The following is a 15595-nucleotide window of genomic DNA, read 5'->3' on the forward strand; positions in this document are numbered from 1 at the left end:
TATGGTTGAAGAAAAGTACTGATTACTTTTAATATGTATATAAAAAATAAAAAAATACAATTGTTTTTAAATAACATTGTAATGTTAAAAAGGGAGATGAAATCCCTCCTGTCCTTACTTAACTTAGACTGTGTTGGGGAAGTTACTTTGAAAAAGTATTTAGTTATTCATTGCAACGTATTTATTAAAAATGTGATATTATTAATTACTGCCTCAAGAAAATAACAATTACATTCTACATTATTTTACTTGCATTTTAACTTAAGCATTTGTGGAGTCAGTCCTTAACAAATAACGATTCAGATCAATATTTCTGGATCATAATTTTTGATTTTTTTCTTTCAAAAACAGTGAGTCTTCTGAAGAGCTGAAATCATAACATCAGTGCAATAGGTCTATGGTGCGATTAGCCATTCCATTGTTTCCTACCGTCACACTAATTTAGCTTAGGTTCTCATTTGAAGTGTAAACTTTGTAGCACTTTGAAACTTAAATGCACCCTCAGTCAATTTGGTCTGGACCCATCGCTGCTTTAAATGACCAGTCACAGCAGACTGTCCCTCTGAAGCAGACCATCTAGCATCAGCCAAAGTAAGCAGTCCAACTAGGAGCATACAACTTCAACATTACTCCTAAGTAGTTCTAGAGCACAGGTTGTATGTATACTGATAATTGGCCTGATCATCTATCGGCGTATCTTATGAAGGGGTGCTCCAGGCATGTTCAAACCACATGAAGCACCAGGTCTGAGTATGATGGCTGGAAGATCCAATCAGATAAATAACATCAATCCAAACACAATACTGTGACTTTATCTTTAATATGAACATGTTTTGCAGTGACAGTGGCACAAATAAGGTACAGTCACATAATGTACAATGTTGTATCCTCACCAAAAACATAAATGTGTGAATGAAACAAATCACAGCAACATGTAACACACAAACCCTGCATATTTAGGCTGTGTTCTTTGCTCAAACTGAAAACACTCCACCTTGTGATGTCTTTGAGCGGTAATATAGGCACTCTCCTGTGTTTTTAAACTCCTTACGTCTTCACCAAAATCATTTGAATAATCTGCACCCGTAGAATTGCCAAACTTTGAAGCTACATCACAGTTTTAGCCGTGCCGGAATGCATTCGCTTCTCGGTACACAGGCAGACATCATAGACTTTCTATTCACAATCTCAAATGAACAAAAGGTAAAACTATTTTTTTTTAAAAAAGGCAATAACTTAGTTATTTTAGTGTATTGTAGAGTATCTCAGTTCAATTGAAGCTAAAACTAGCTACCAGCTTTAAGAACTACCACTTGATGACATCACAAGGTGGAATGAAACACACAACTGCAGGTTTCTGATGAGGCAACAGCATTCTAATATGACTAAAAGCCCACATTAAATTTTGAGTAGTAAAACATGCATCGGTAGTTTGTTTTTAGCATATTAATAACATTATATAACATTATATAAATATGAAATGTCAGGGACATATGTGAATATTACATACCAAAACATGATGATATAAGAAAAGGTTTATATGCCTTCTACATATAGACTTCATTAACACAGCATTACACTGCTTAGCTACCAAGGACTAGAACATTACAGATACAAGAGATACTACTATATACTATAGTGTACTGTAGGTCTGTTGAAATCTTATACTTACATGTTGCAGTCACAATTTGAATTTGGGTTATTCATTTTCAAGTCATTGAAGACGTTTGGTTGTTGGCTTTTTGGAAGAGCAGCCAAACGTCTTCACAAGTTGACAGATTTAACTTCAGCTTTTGCCATGGATCAGACCTGGATGACTGAAGGATTACACTAGTGGCCTTCTCTGCTGGCCTAAATATGCTCAGAAAAGTGAATTTATTTTATTTTATTTTCATAAATATATAAAAAATATATATATTCTGAAAATTATATTTGCATTGTCAGGCAAATTTCATTTTCCTGGGGCCTTCAGAGTAAACAGAGCAGGGCCTGTCCACTGTAAGACACAGACACAGTCAGTTTCAACAGCCAATCAGATCTCGGTTCTGCATTCCAGGGCCAGCTAGAAGATCCTAAGCAAACTGGACATGTACATGTCCTGTGATTGGATACACACTGCTACAGTGCGTATCCAAGTGGTGAATGTGAAAAGTGGCAGTTTGCAGAATGTCAAACTAAACCCGGAGATTCAACAGCTATTGCTGTATTTTTAATCCATAATGGCTGAAGGAGAAGAAGAGATTGATCTGGTTGCAGATATATTTTACATGCAGTTTTTGAGCTGTTCACGAAAAGCTGGATATTATGAGAAGAGGTTGGCCAACCCCTGTGCTAGCTAACCTGTCCCAGCAAGGAAAAGGGTTTGTCCGTCATATCCAGATGAGCGTCTATGAAATGTACCCGTGGCTCACAGCTTCTGAGCAAATGATCTGTTTACTTTATTTTCAAAGAATAGTTTGTTTTGTTCTTGTCTGGTTTGTGTCTTATATGAAATGGCAACATTGTGCAGTTTATTGGACAGACTTGTTTAATCTCACATAGAGTCATTTTGGTAGGATTTTGTTTGGCATCTTTAAATCTCATTTTTATTTTTTATTTTTGACAGTATCTGTGAACTACGTTTTGTGAATGCAGTGCTGCTTATCGGTTTTAAATGCTTCTGAAATTAAGTGTTGCTTGATTCGCCTGTTTTGAGGTGATGTTGTAATGTGTAAATGGGAAGTCACTGAAGGCCCAAGGATCAAATGCACCCCACTGGATTATACAGTCAGTTAAACATTAGTGATATTTATTTTGTGCATTGTTCCAAGTTTTTTGGAAGAGGCCATCCTTCAGTCCGGAGTTTATATGTGATATAAAATTGGTCAGTGTTGAGCAGCTCCTGTTCCAAGGCAAGGCAAGTTTATTTGTATAGCACAATTTGTACACAAGGTAATTCAAAGTGCTTTACAGAATAAGACATTAAAATTACACAAATCAAAACATAAATAATCACCCAATCTGCAACTCTCTCACCCACTCGTTTGCACCCTTTAAAAACTCTCTCTCACACTCTTTAAACACTTCCAGACAGAAACGGTCTGAAATGACAATGACACAATCATATGAAAAGAAAAAAAAACCTACAGACACATGTGCCTTATCTGCTACAGTCATGAACAACTGTGAAATGTGGAACCCTGAGTTGAATGTAGAGGAATGTCTGTTGACAGGGCTTTGTGGTGTCCATTTATTCCAACTTTTTGGTGCGTCCCCTGAAGTGGTCCATCATGTTGAAGGCCCCGAGGTACTCTCCCAACAGGAGCCCATGCTTTGTAGAGAGGATACTGTGAAGATACAAGACAATGTTCAGTCTGAAGACCACAAACAAGCTCCAGGCTTGATGGAATAGACCAAGTCCACTGCCATCTATAGGACAGGACATAGCAGGTGTAGTGTTATTTTATGAACCCTATACAGGTCAAACACACGATCACTGGTCTCATGTGACAATGATGTTATGTGACTGTAGACCACAGAGGGACAGGTTTCATGTCTGCCATTTTAAAAATAACTACACAAAAGGGTCTGAGTTAGACTGACTCCTGAAGCCCTCTTTGTGAAACACAAAACACAGAGTTTGGCTGATTTCAGGTTTATCCCACTTATTCCAAGATAAAAAAACAAACAAAAAACTCTTAAAAAAAGGCCTTGACATGAAATTAGTTTATATGCACTGAAGAGGGAACTTTGGATCAAGGTGAAAACAATGATTGATAGCCTCAAAGTTCTCTAGTGGAAGACTTGAATATCCGGTGAAGCTGTAAGGACTTAAACACAGAGGAGCCTCATGGATTAGCACTTGCTGCTGTACACCACTGGTAGATCATGCATTTTTTCAGCAGCTTTTTAACAAGATGACACAATAAAGTAGATTTGTGTGTCCAGTAATGAAAAACACACTACCATCAACTTTTGCATCTTGTAACCTATACATACCTAAATTTTAAGACCAGTTTAAAAGTTGCAACAATTTACATTTTGCACTATTGGATCTTAAGAAGGTTCTAAGTAGTGCTTCAAAATGCAAAGAAGAAATGGGAGTAAAACAAGAAAAAATTTTGAGTAAGCAATTTATTGCAAACAAGAATTAAACTGAAATGGGCTGTTCATCAGCTGATCAAAAGTTTAAGACCACATCGAAATCTAAAAAAAAAACTTAATAGAAATACACTTTTCAAAAAAGGACTTAGTAATGAGTAGCTGAGCCCTTCTTGTTAATCACCTCAAAAATTTGTTTTGGCATACCTGCTGCAGGATAGTTCAAAAGAGTGATGCTATTTCTATGGATCTAAGTCCTTTGTCAGGCAGGCATTGTGAAGTGCAACGTTGTCTTGTTGAAAAACGCAGTTATTACCACACAGACGATGGTCTTCAGTCATGAGGGACACCCCCTGAAACATCTCCACAGCCAGCTGTTGTTTGACCCCTCTGCAGAACCTGAAGCTCCACTGTTCCATTGAAGCAAAAAGCCCACCAGATCATGATGGAGCCCCTCTCACTGTGCCAATACCTCTCAGGCGGGATCTCCTTGTCATGCCAGTAACGTTGGAAGCCATCAGGACCATCAAGGTTAAATTTCTCATCAGAAAATAAAACTTTCTTCCACCTTTCAATGTCTCATGTTTGGTGCTGTCGTGCAAACTCCAAACAGCAATTTTGTTGCACCAGTGACAAGCTTAATTTGGGCCGAACATCATCCCGCGTCTTGACAGACACCCAATTGGATCCTCCAGCTCAGGGCCGGTGACATTTTTTTGACTTAATTTAATGGTTTAATGGTTGTTTGCAAAAATGTTTTCTTGTCTCACTCCCATTTCTTCTTTTTGCATTTTGAAGCACAACTTAGAACCTTCTTGAGATCCAATAGTGCAAAATGTGAATTCTTGCAGTTTTTCAACTGGTCTTTAAATTTAGATCAGGAGTGTATATTTAGTATACTCAAACATGTTCCTTCCTCATCAAAGTAATGCCATTTAATCTGGTTGTCTCCTGAAAAGCAGGAAATGACTGCTGCAATTCCTATATAATAAATAAAAAGCACAAAGGCCTCATGTACATTCCCTCAACTCGTTTTTATGTGGTGCATGGGCACTGGCCACTACATAACTAACAGTTAATCACTTTAATGTGTGACAATTAAGCAATTTCATCTGTTCAAAACCCTACCTGCAATGACTTTCAATCAAATGATTATGTGCAATAACTAAAAGTGTCATTAATTGTTTTTACATTAAAACTTTAAAACATATGATTTGGTAAATGCACTTCAGTAACTTGTAATACAGGAAAAGGCCTTCAAGTTAGGTGTCAAGGAAGGTTGTCAAAAGTATTTTAACTAGTATTGACACTAGATACTCATTTGAGCCAGTATCGATACTAAAAAAACGCATTCACAGAATAGAAATTAACCAGCTTTAGAATTATCCTGAGCTGCATCAGAACAATTATAAAATCACAGAGAAGTATACGACCATGAACCACAGTGGAACAGACGACTGAGGGATTACACTGAAGACTGTATGAGAATACGGTCTTATTTCAGTGACATTCTCATTAAGAAAATACTATTATTTAATGTTGAAAATCACATTCTATTGAATTTGTGTTTTTTAAATATCGGCGGAATTGGTATTGAGTTTCAAGTGTATTCCTAGACTTGATAATCGTGACAATACAAATATTAAGTGTCTTACTTCTTGAGTCCAGCGATGGCGTACATGCTGCGGGGCATGAGCAGGTAAGCCTGATCCGTCAGGATGGCCTCCATGATCTTTTTGATTGCATACTCAGGTTTGAGGATGGGCATCAGACGAGGCCACCTACAAGACAGGCAACCACTGTACATGTGTATACTGGTATGATAAAAAGCACAAGGCTGGAGTGTAATCATAGTATAAACCTGCCAAAATGTTAACCTGATGGGCTGCTTCGCGATACAGAATAAAAATAAAAAAACAAGACATGTTTACATTTAGGACAGAAAACATATGACAACTGAAAGTTTTTTGGAATCTTTCTTATTTTATTAATTTTCAACTAACAAAGCTAGTTGAGAAGGTTTAACAATCTTTGGGGTAAACCTCTGTGGTAACACGCCATGAGCATCGAATTTGCTCTTCACCAGACTAGGGCCGTTCAAAGTGTGTTTTTGGATTGACGAGTGATTTCATCTGAATCTCAAGTAAAAGACCAAAGTCCAAAGTAGAGCCTACTTTGGCCCTTACTTGACCCTGTTGTTTTCTTTGTTTTGGTTTGGGTCTGAGGACTGTAAGGCATTATTAAGAAATTGAATTGTAATGAAGATATGAATGTGAACATTTGTTATTACAATTAAACATTTAAAAAATCTTGTCCATATGATCTCTGAAACCATGGATCACTGCTGGATGAATAAGACATCATTACCAAACTAAAGCTGGGTCTTTTCTCTGTAACTGAGTGTTACCATCCCAAAACACAGAAAAAACAAAACAAAACAAAAACTTTTCTAAATCATACAACCCAAGTATGAGATTAGCACTTACTTGGTTTGACATCCATCAAACATGCCCGTGTTTATAAAATACGGACAAACGATGGTGGTTTTAACGCCGCTTTTTCCCATGGCCAGCATTTCCAATCCAATGGATTCTGCAAATCCTACTGCTGCAAATTTACTGGCACAGTAGTCTGTAGAAAGAACATCAAATTATAATTTATAATTATAATTATAATGTAATTATAATTTATAAACGTGCACTTCCGTCCTACAGATTCTCTCAAACTGAGCTACATCAATAATAAGACAGGTTGGTGTATGGAGGGAGATCAATGCGGAGACAAAAATAAACAAATAAGTGATGCTTGTATTCTTGCATATTAGTGATTGATCATCAGATGTGATGAGAAATCAGATTTAAAAACTGGGTATTGCTCCACAGTAAGTCACTCCCCCCTCAAACAACCATATCACAACACAAACAGCGTGCATCCCCCACCACTGGAAACTACTGCACATTCACGTTTGTGAAGTTGTGACTGTTTTCATCATACTTTTGTGCATATACTATTTATTCAAAATTGCTGTGTGGGACCATGGGTGACGTCGAACTGTGGGCCAAGCGTTGTAGGATGCGTGGGCTCGTACTGCTAACCGTATGGAGGATTTGAGTAGTGCCTGAGAGAGATCACTACATTACTCAAATGTGTATGATGACATCTAAAACCTCTTCAGACATGTTTGTGATGAGTGAACTTTGAGTGAACATGGTACAATGTTCCAAAAAGTCGATTTTGCATAATACCCCCTCTTTAAATATATAGACCAAATCTATGACATCCATGAATTACTGGTATAGAGCACAGGCTATTAAAATTAATGTATTAATGTAAAATGTAGCCTAATGGTGCACATTTGTAAATAGACTAGGGATATTTACAGTTACATAGAGATAAAGCCCTTCTTTCAGTTCATGCTGCTGCATGGTATGTTATTAATGACACTAGCACATTTGAGCTTTAGTTTGGTTTATTGACCAGTCTTCACTGTTCTAATTGGTCAGCTGGTGCTGATAGCCCTCCGTTCTGTGAACAGCCACAGCTTCATTCAGAAAATCTGGGGTTGACAGAGCAAAGTGTAAACATTCTTTTAAGTAGCGTTTATTCAAAGATGCTCATGTCTGCATTAGTTTAACTGGGTAAGAATTATGTATCCAGGGTAAATTCAACCAGCTTCATAGCCCAGGCCTCTGGTGTAGTCCTAGCCAAGGCCTGGTTTAGTTCTGGGTTTAAATGAGTAATGAAAGGTTGTCACCTGCCAATCCATTGACTCCAAGAAGACCAGCAGAGCTGGCAATGCTAACAAGGTGTCCATGGTTATTAGCAACCATCGCAGGAAGAAATGCCTTATATGTCTGTAGGACGAAAATAAAGACTCAAACACCAAAAAATACAAATGTCCACAGTATGCAGCCAAACACTAACCCAAAAGTGAGCCATAACGTTCACTTCCATGGTCTTTTCTATCAGGGAGTCAGGAGCATCCATGAACTTCTTCCCTGTAACAATCCCAGCGTTGTTCACCAGAATACTGACATCCCCCACCTCACGCTTCACCTGAAACGCATTCAACAGTATGGATTCTCATGCAAAAAAAAAAATATATAAAATAAAAAAAAAAAAATATATATATATATATATATATATATATATATATATATATATATATATATAATTTTTCTTTTTAACATACATACACACAGACACACACATACATACAATATATAATTTTTATCTCATTAGTATTTGTTTCAGATTGATATTGTGATACGTGCCCTAGTGTTACTGGAAACAAAACTGAAACAAAAAACACTTCCGCTATTGTTCACCCTCACGATTCCTGCAGCAGGTGCAGATAAAAGTTTCACCCTGGGTAGATCATATGGTCAAAAATTATGACAGTTTTTTTTTTTTTCTCAGCAGGCCAAAATGAATGTGCATGACTGGGTTAAAACCTTATGACATTTTGCACATAAAAATGTTCTTCCCTTTGTGGGCCAAATTAGGCCCCCTGGTGGCCCAAGTTTGGCCCACGGGTCCCGCTTTGGGCACCCAACATGATGGTATCTATATATAATCTTTGTTTTTGCGTTATTCCCTCTAATTCTATTAGGTTTTCTATATAAAAAAACTTTTTTTTTGTGCCACAGCAATTTATACAAAATACAACTGATTGGAAAATTAGAAAAAAGGTGACACAATGTAAAAATGTGGCACAATAATAAATTGTAAGTGTTCATTCCAGTCGTCCATGTCGGCATTACCTGGTCTGCGACCCCGTACACGTCGTTCTTGCTGCTGCAGTCACAGACATAAGAGTGGACCCGCACAGCTCCGTTTTCCTGGGCTAGTGCGGCCGTCTGCTTCAGGCCATCCTGGTTGATGTCCCACAGCACCAGCACTGTCTGGTGAGAGGCGAACTCCTGCGCCATCAGCCGCCCGATGCCACTGCCCGCCCCGGTGATCAGCACCACCTCGCCCCTGATGGTCTTCTTCCTCCGCGGGATCAACAGGTGGATCAACCACTCAATGTTAAACCACAGCGACAGCAGCAGCACCTGCACAGTCTCCAGGACGAAGTTCATGGTGAACCTGAAGACAAAGATCAATCTTATATGAATATGTAGGGAAGTTTGATTCATCTCAATGCAAACAAAACTATAACAAACAAACAACACATCTGTCTTATGTATTTAGCTCCATTCACCCGTACAAGTTGGTAGTCTGTTATAGTGCTGTCATGCATGCGCTTGACCATCTGTCTACTTGCAAAATGTGTACACAAAAGTTCACTAGCAAGGACCACGCTACAATAATAGTATACAATCAAAATATTTATTGGTGGATGATATGGACAGATGTGGTGGCTGGGTGAAAGTACTGTGTCAGGAGTTGGCCAATTCTGAGCCCTCACTGTGTAGACGGTAATGTATTCAAGCTGAAAGATGAACAGGAAACATGGGGGGGAGGGGTCGAGGTGGGAGGGGTTTTCTGAGTTTTCAAACATGTGATAATGAGGTCTCTCATCATTAGCTTATTCAGAGTTCTATCTAGATTGATTCATGCATGATTCCGTAATCCCGTATCGCTGCATTCAAGGCTTGAATGGTCACAAAACCTCTGCTTTCACCTATCCCCACCCATTACATAATATAATATAATTATAATTAATTAATATAATTGTATAATTGTTTAAATTCAAGTTGTAGTGCAAGTAAATAGTAAAATAGTGAGCTCCTTTTGTCCTTGCTGCTCCACACTGTTGTCCATAAACTCACAGAGGTGTGCGTATCACAGTAGGACTTAGATCTGCCTCACTATTTAAGAGATACAGTAGAAACCAGAAGTTCATCTGTTCAAACAATTATACACAAGTACACCATGGTCATAGACTGCTTTGCTTAGCCTTTGTTGTGCCATTTTTTGTGACCAGTGAGAATAACTGAAATATTTTTCAATAGTTTTAGTAATTGAAAGATTTAGTAGTTTATTATTTCAGCCATTATTGTCACGATACTAAAATTTCAACCTCCATTTCAATAGTAAGAATTAGACTTGATATTCAATACTAATTCCGATACCACAATAATAATAAACACCATTATTTAGATATTAGAATGTCATTATCAACATTAAATCATAGTACTTTCTTTTATATTCCCATGTGGCCTCATATCTGTGTCCCTCAGTCATAGAGGTAGGTTCATAGTGGTCCATGGTGTATACTAGTCTATGTGTATACTAGTCTATGCTGATCAAAAGTTTAAGACCACATCGTATGTCATTCTAAACATATTCAGGAAAGGTTCATTTCTGCAAGTGACTTTTTAGTTGTGATACTTGCTCAAATGTTCGATATTAGTTCGATTAGTATCTGATTTTCGATACTTTTGACAACCCTAGTTGCAGTGAGAGTAGCACAAGTCCATGTCTCACTATCTGTACACTGAGAGATTACACAGACATGCAGCCACATGGAGGTAAAGAGTGTTTTTAATCATCACTGTGGTATCTAAATCGGTATGGAGTACTGAGTCTATTCCTTAGAACTGAAATATTCTTTTTTTACTACTACACTAGTTTGAATTTCTGTAAATAAGCAGGGGAGGATGAACATTCACCAAAGCCCTCAAGCATGACGCAACTGCTCTGGAGCTGCTCTTTCTGTGACCCTAACAGAGGGCAGCCCTACACATGGTCTAAAGGCCTACAGACAAGCGGCAGACAGCCTTCAGAGTCCTGCCTATGGAAGCTACAAGGTTATGAGAGTGCAATCCGACGGTCGTGGGGACATATCAATAACACATTGCAAAATGAGCAAAGGGTTATCTGCTCACGCTGCCTTTGTCCTACAGAAACCTAGTGATTAGGCTGCCTTACACAATCAGACACTTATTAGTGTCTTGATGCACAAATATATTACAGCTGTAACTAAAGATTATTTTAGTAGTCAACTAGCTGGCCATTATTATTTTGATTAGTTCACTAAATGATTATTTCTATTGAGCCTTTTTAAATACATTTTTTACCAAATAACTGTTGAAACATGGTGACTAAATAGAGGACATATACAAATACGCTACATGTTTATTCTTGATGGAATAATGTGACTGGGTTTGTTATAAAAAGCACACAGCGGTTTGTTGTGGCAGCAGATCCTGGAGGTGGAGTTTTCAGTTGTGTTTTCAGTTGTGTTTTTGTGCCTGGAGCCAACAGGACAGGGGGGTGTCTCCTGCTCAGTGATTCTTATAAAATCTCAATCATCATCTCAATCATAAACCCGAACAGCAGGCAATAAAGTTGATTATCTCTGTGGCTGAAATGTAATTAACAGTTTAGGACAATGTAAAACAAGTTTATGTGGACCTTAGTATAACAGCATCTCAATGACATCGCCACATCTCACACTGGAAACATGAAACCTGAAACCGTTTACGCACAGAGATGTTTTTACGCACCGGCTGAGGAGTGGCACTTTGCTATGGCCTCTCAAGCCTCCACCCACCACTCCTCCACCCGGGCATCTCTCTTCAAGCATCTGAAGCCCAGTTTCCTAATGTTTCCGCCTGAATCTCAGACTTAACAAACTTTGACAGTGACGGATAAACTCACCTGTGTGTGTGATGAGGCGGGACTCGGTGGAGTGTGGCGCACGGAGCACACTGGATGTTTGAAAAGGCGCGGAGATGTTTTCCGTCGCCCGCAGCGGTGAAAAACCGAAGTAGGGCGTCTTTGATGAAGTACTCCGAGATGTCTGTCGGAAACGCCACACACACATGTGATCACCGGACACTGTGCGCGAAGCATTCTGGGATCAGCAGTCTTTGTGTTTGGTCTGTTGTTTGTAGGCGGACGCAGCTGTGGACCGACTGTAACAAGAAAAAGCAGCAACAAGAACCGTGACAGTGAAAATGTACACACCCATCTTTTTTTTTTTTTTTTTTTTTTTTAATTTTCAAACAGCAGCTGTGTTGGCTGGATGGATGCACAGGGTTTTGTGAGATTATGAAAGCCAGAGGGGGGTAGAACTGCCAAAAAAAGAGTAATACTTTAAAATAATATTACTCAAATAGAAGTAAGTAGTGGTCCAAAAAATTACCCAAGTAAGAGTAAAAAAGTATTTGGAAAAACTACTACTCAAATACATAGAATTATTTATAATTTGAAGTTAATGTAATTTGAAGGACAAAAACATTACATAATGCACAAAATTGGATATTTTCATAGGTTAGATACAAAATAAGAAAAATGAAATCATATCTGAAGGAGTGGTGCAAGAAAAGTAAATGTTCAGCTAATTAAATATTGCTGACATAAATGTAACCTGGATAAAAATCTGCATGTGTCAGAAGTACGTTTGGGACAAGCATACCTCATATTTATAAAATGGTAAATAATAATAATAATAATAATAATAATAATAATAATAATAATAATAATAATAATAATAATAATAATAATAATAATAATAATAAAATTATTATTCATTAAAATATATAGTTCATGTTTAGGGTGAAAAACATATTTACAAGAGCTAAAACGGGATAAATATATTAATATAATAATAATAATGATGGCCAGGAACACACAGTTTAAGTTCTCTCATTTTTGTAACTTTATAAAGATTTAAGCCATGGTTTGTTATTAAGAGAATACAAGTGTGTGATTTGTGATAAAAGACTGTAGTTTCAACATGACACTTTCAGGCTGTGCATTTACTGCTCATTTGTTATAACAGCCAGTGAGATTCCAATATCTTAATCCTGCTTAACACACAAATAGTCCAGCAACAGCTAAATCACATTCTACATCTGTAACATCATGTGATTCACTGTAGACCCGCCTCCTCTGTGTGTACCATCACATGACGTGACTGGACAGAGGAGAATCAGAATCACAATCCTTTTATTGCACAGTTCCTAGTTTGTGAACACAGTTCACAAACTAGGAACTTACTTCGGTGATAAAGTGCAACATAAAACACACTGAATAAATACAAATACAAATAAGGGCATGCACAAAGTTAAAAAGATATGCTTAAAAAATCAAATCAAATACTTAAATGAAGAAAATATATACAACAGCAGCATCAGAACAACAGTGCAAACATGACTTATTAAAGTGACCGGTGTTATAAAGTGTCCAGTTTTGTGCAAATATTATAAAGTGTCATGAGACAAACGGCAGAGGGGAAGAAACTGTTCTTATGACGAGAGGGCAGGTGCACGTGCACGTATGTTTGAAAAGGCGACACTTTCTTGGGGCACGGTGTCGTGAGTCAGGGCTGGGTAGCTGTAATTTTTGTTGATCGCAAGCTTTGTTTCCATTTACCTATTATGCCATAACCTGTTACGTCCATCTATCTCAATCCATGTCTATTTTCTCTGCTGCGCTGCTGTTAGCTCTGTGTGTCTGCGTGTTTGCTCAAATAAATCACCAACAAACGCATATCGGATCTCAGCGTATTTGTCCTCAATAAACTTCCAGCGCGTCACAAAGCTACAGCCCAGGACCCACTCTGGCTCTCACCGCGGCCTCAAGGTTTGCTGAGGGAAGCCGCTACAGATTCCCACTGCCTACATTTTTGTATGAGATGGAATTTATACTTGCCCAAGGAAATGCAGCATATGAGAAATCTGGAAAAAACAGTAAAACTGACTAAAGGATAAAAACATGACAACTAGAGAATTTGGCCATCCAGATCCATAGTTTTAAAGCATTTCCTTCAGACAAGGAGAAGTAGCCCATCACCAAACACCTGCCTCAGAGAGGTTCAAAGACTGGGTGGGATGGATGACATCACACCTCAGCGTATAAGATGTGGAACTATCACAATAAACTGTGGCATGCTGGGAGGTACAAGAGGTAACTGTTAACTCTGAACAGACAAGTAGAAAAACCCAGACAACCAACCTCCACACACCAGCATCAAACATCCCAAAAGAGCAGAGATGACCTACCTGCCAAATATCCCCCAAGGTGAATGTGAAATTTAAGTATATTCATGTTGTGAAGAAAATATTCTTATCATATGCCTTTAAATGTGTGTGATCTGTGTCAGTCTGTCAGACTCAGACCAGACATTAACATGTGTGAAGCTCTGTCCCATCCCACAGGAAACTCGCTGTTGTTCTACCTGTCTAAGTGTAAAAGTTCATTATCATATGGGTGTGAAACAAAAGTCCCTCTGCTTTGAAATGTATGTAGCATTGTCATTCTGGTATAAAATAGTCAGAGCTCAGATGCTCAGGAGACTTAGACTGGGACTTAGACGAGGACTTAGAGGAGGGACACAGAGACTTGAGAGGCTGGGAGGCTGCCAGTCTGTGACCAGGGCAGGTCTGGGCCCTGTCCTCTCTGTATCTGCTCTAACAAAGAATAACCCTTTTTCTGTATTTCAAAACTCATCGGGCTTTGCAAATAGATTACTCTTCAACGAGAATTGTAATTTTTTCCACAACAGTGAAGATGGTGCTGCCCTGGAGGAAATGAGGCTCCAGATTTTAAATGAGTGCAAAAAGTCAAATAAAACCTTATTCAGATACAGCTGCTAGGGCAAACATTGTCTTAAAACGAAAAGAGATGGTCACCCATGACTTGGCTGTTGTTGATACACTGCCTGGCCAAAAAAAAAAAGGTCACACACTCTAATATTTGGTTGTTCCACCTTTAGCTTTGATAACGTCACACATTCGCTGTTGCATTGTTTTAGATTTATTTCCATCCACTGTTGCATTAATTTTTTACCTGTTGCATTGATGATGGTCGAGTCTGACGCTGCTCAAAGCTTCTCCAGCACATCCCAAAGATTCTCAATGGGGTTAAGGTCTGGACTCTGTGGTGGACGATCCATGTGTGAAAATGATGTCTCATGCTCCTTAACCACTCTGTCACAATTTGACCTGACCTTAACCTGGTCATTCAGTATATTCAGGTGTCAGCTGACCTCATTCTTTGAGCACAGACTGTTGCAGAGCCTAGATCTGACCAACTGCAGCAACACCAACATGTTTTACAGCAGATATGTGCCCTGCACATATCTGCTGTAAAAGTGAAGACACTTTGTTTTGTATTTAATAACTCACCAGGCTTCACAAATGGATTATTAGTCATTAAGAGATATAGTCATTTTTCCACAACAATAAAGGTGTCAACAATAATGATGGAATTCACGAGTGATTGTCCAGAACACAGTACAGATAAAATTTTGTCTGTTTTCTGTCTTGATGCATGGAGCTTTCAAAGTAGAACACAGATGGACACTGACTCATGTCCTGGATCATCACCAACATTTGACTTTGAATTATTTTATTTCTTTAAATAACTCACAATGGAAAAAACAAAACAAAAACAAACTCTGTGAAAAAAAAGAAAAGAAAATTCCTAAATACAGAGTGTGACACCAGGAGTCAACCCTATGTTTATGTGTCCTTCGATCAGCCAAACTGTATGATGTAACATGTTATGAGAGAATATATGTTTAACAGCTGAACCTTTGTAAACAGTGTCAACAAAA

The 15595-nt window shown here is 38.2% G+C and overlaps 1 protein-coding gene across 1 annotated transcript; it reads right to left on the reverse strand.

The window, feature by feature from the left end:
• Positions 1-802: 802 nt before the first annotated feature.
• On the reverse strand, positions 803-11879 carry LOC117385678 (epidermal retinol dehydrogenase 2-like). The gene is made up of 7 exons (XM_033982985.2): positions 11692-11879; positions 8844-9171; positions 8005-8136; positions 7835-7934; positions 6567-6711; positions 5736-5861; positions 803-3326 (listed from the first exon to the last, which is right to left on the reverse strand). Exons 2-7 carry the CDS (start codon positions 9162-9164, stop codon positions 3230-3232), a joined length of 921 nt encoding a protein of 306 aa, XP_033838876.1. The 5' UTR covers positions 9165-9171; positions 11692-11879; the 3' UTR covers positions 803-3229.
• Between the last annotated feature and the right edge of the window lie 3716 nt (positions 11880-15595).

Source organism: Periophthalmus magnuspinnatus, chromosome 17 (assembly GCF_009829125.3).
Source record: "Periophthalmus magnuspinnatus isolate fPerMag1 chromosome 17, fPerMag1.2.pri, whole genome shotgun sequence".
Classification (NCBI taxonomy): Eukaryota; Metazoa; Chordata; class Actinopteri; order Gobiiformes; family Gobiidae; genus Periophthalmus; species Periophthalmus magnuspinnatus.

Coding starts and splice junctions, on each gene's coding strand:
- LOC117385678 (XM_033982985.2), bottom strand. CDS start 9,164: ATGAACTTCGTCCTGGAGACTGTGCAGGTGCTGCTGCTGTCGCTGTGG. Junction 5,862..6,566: donor TTTGATGGATGTCAAACCAA/GTAAGTGCTAAT, acceptor CCTGTCTTGTAG/GTGGCCTCGTCTGATGCCCA. Junction 3,327..5,735: donor GCCATCGCTGGACTCAAGAA/GTAAGACACTTA, acceptor GTATCTTCACAG/TATCCTCTCTACAAAGCATG.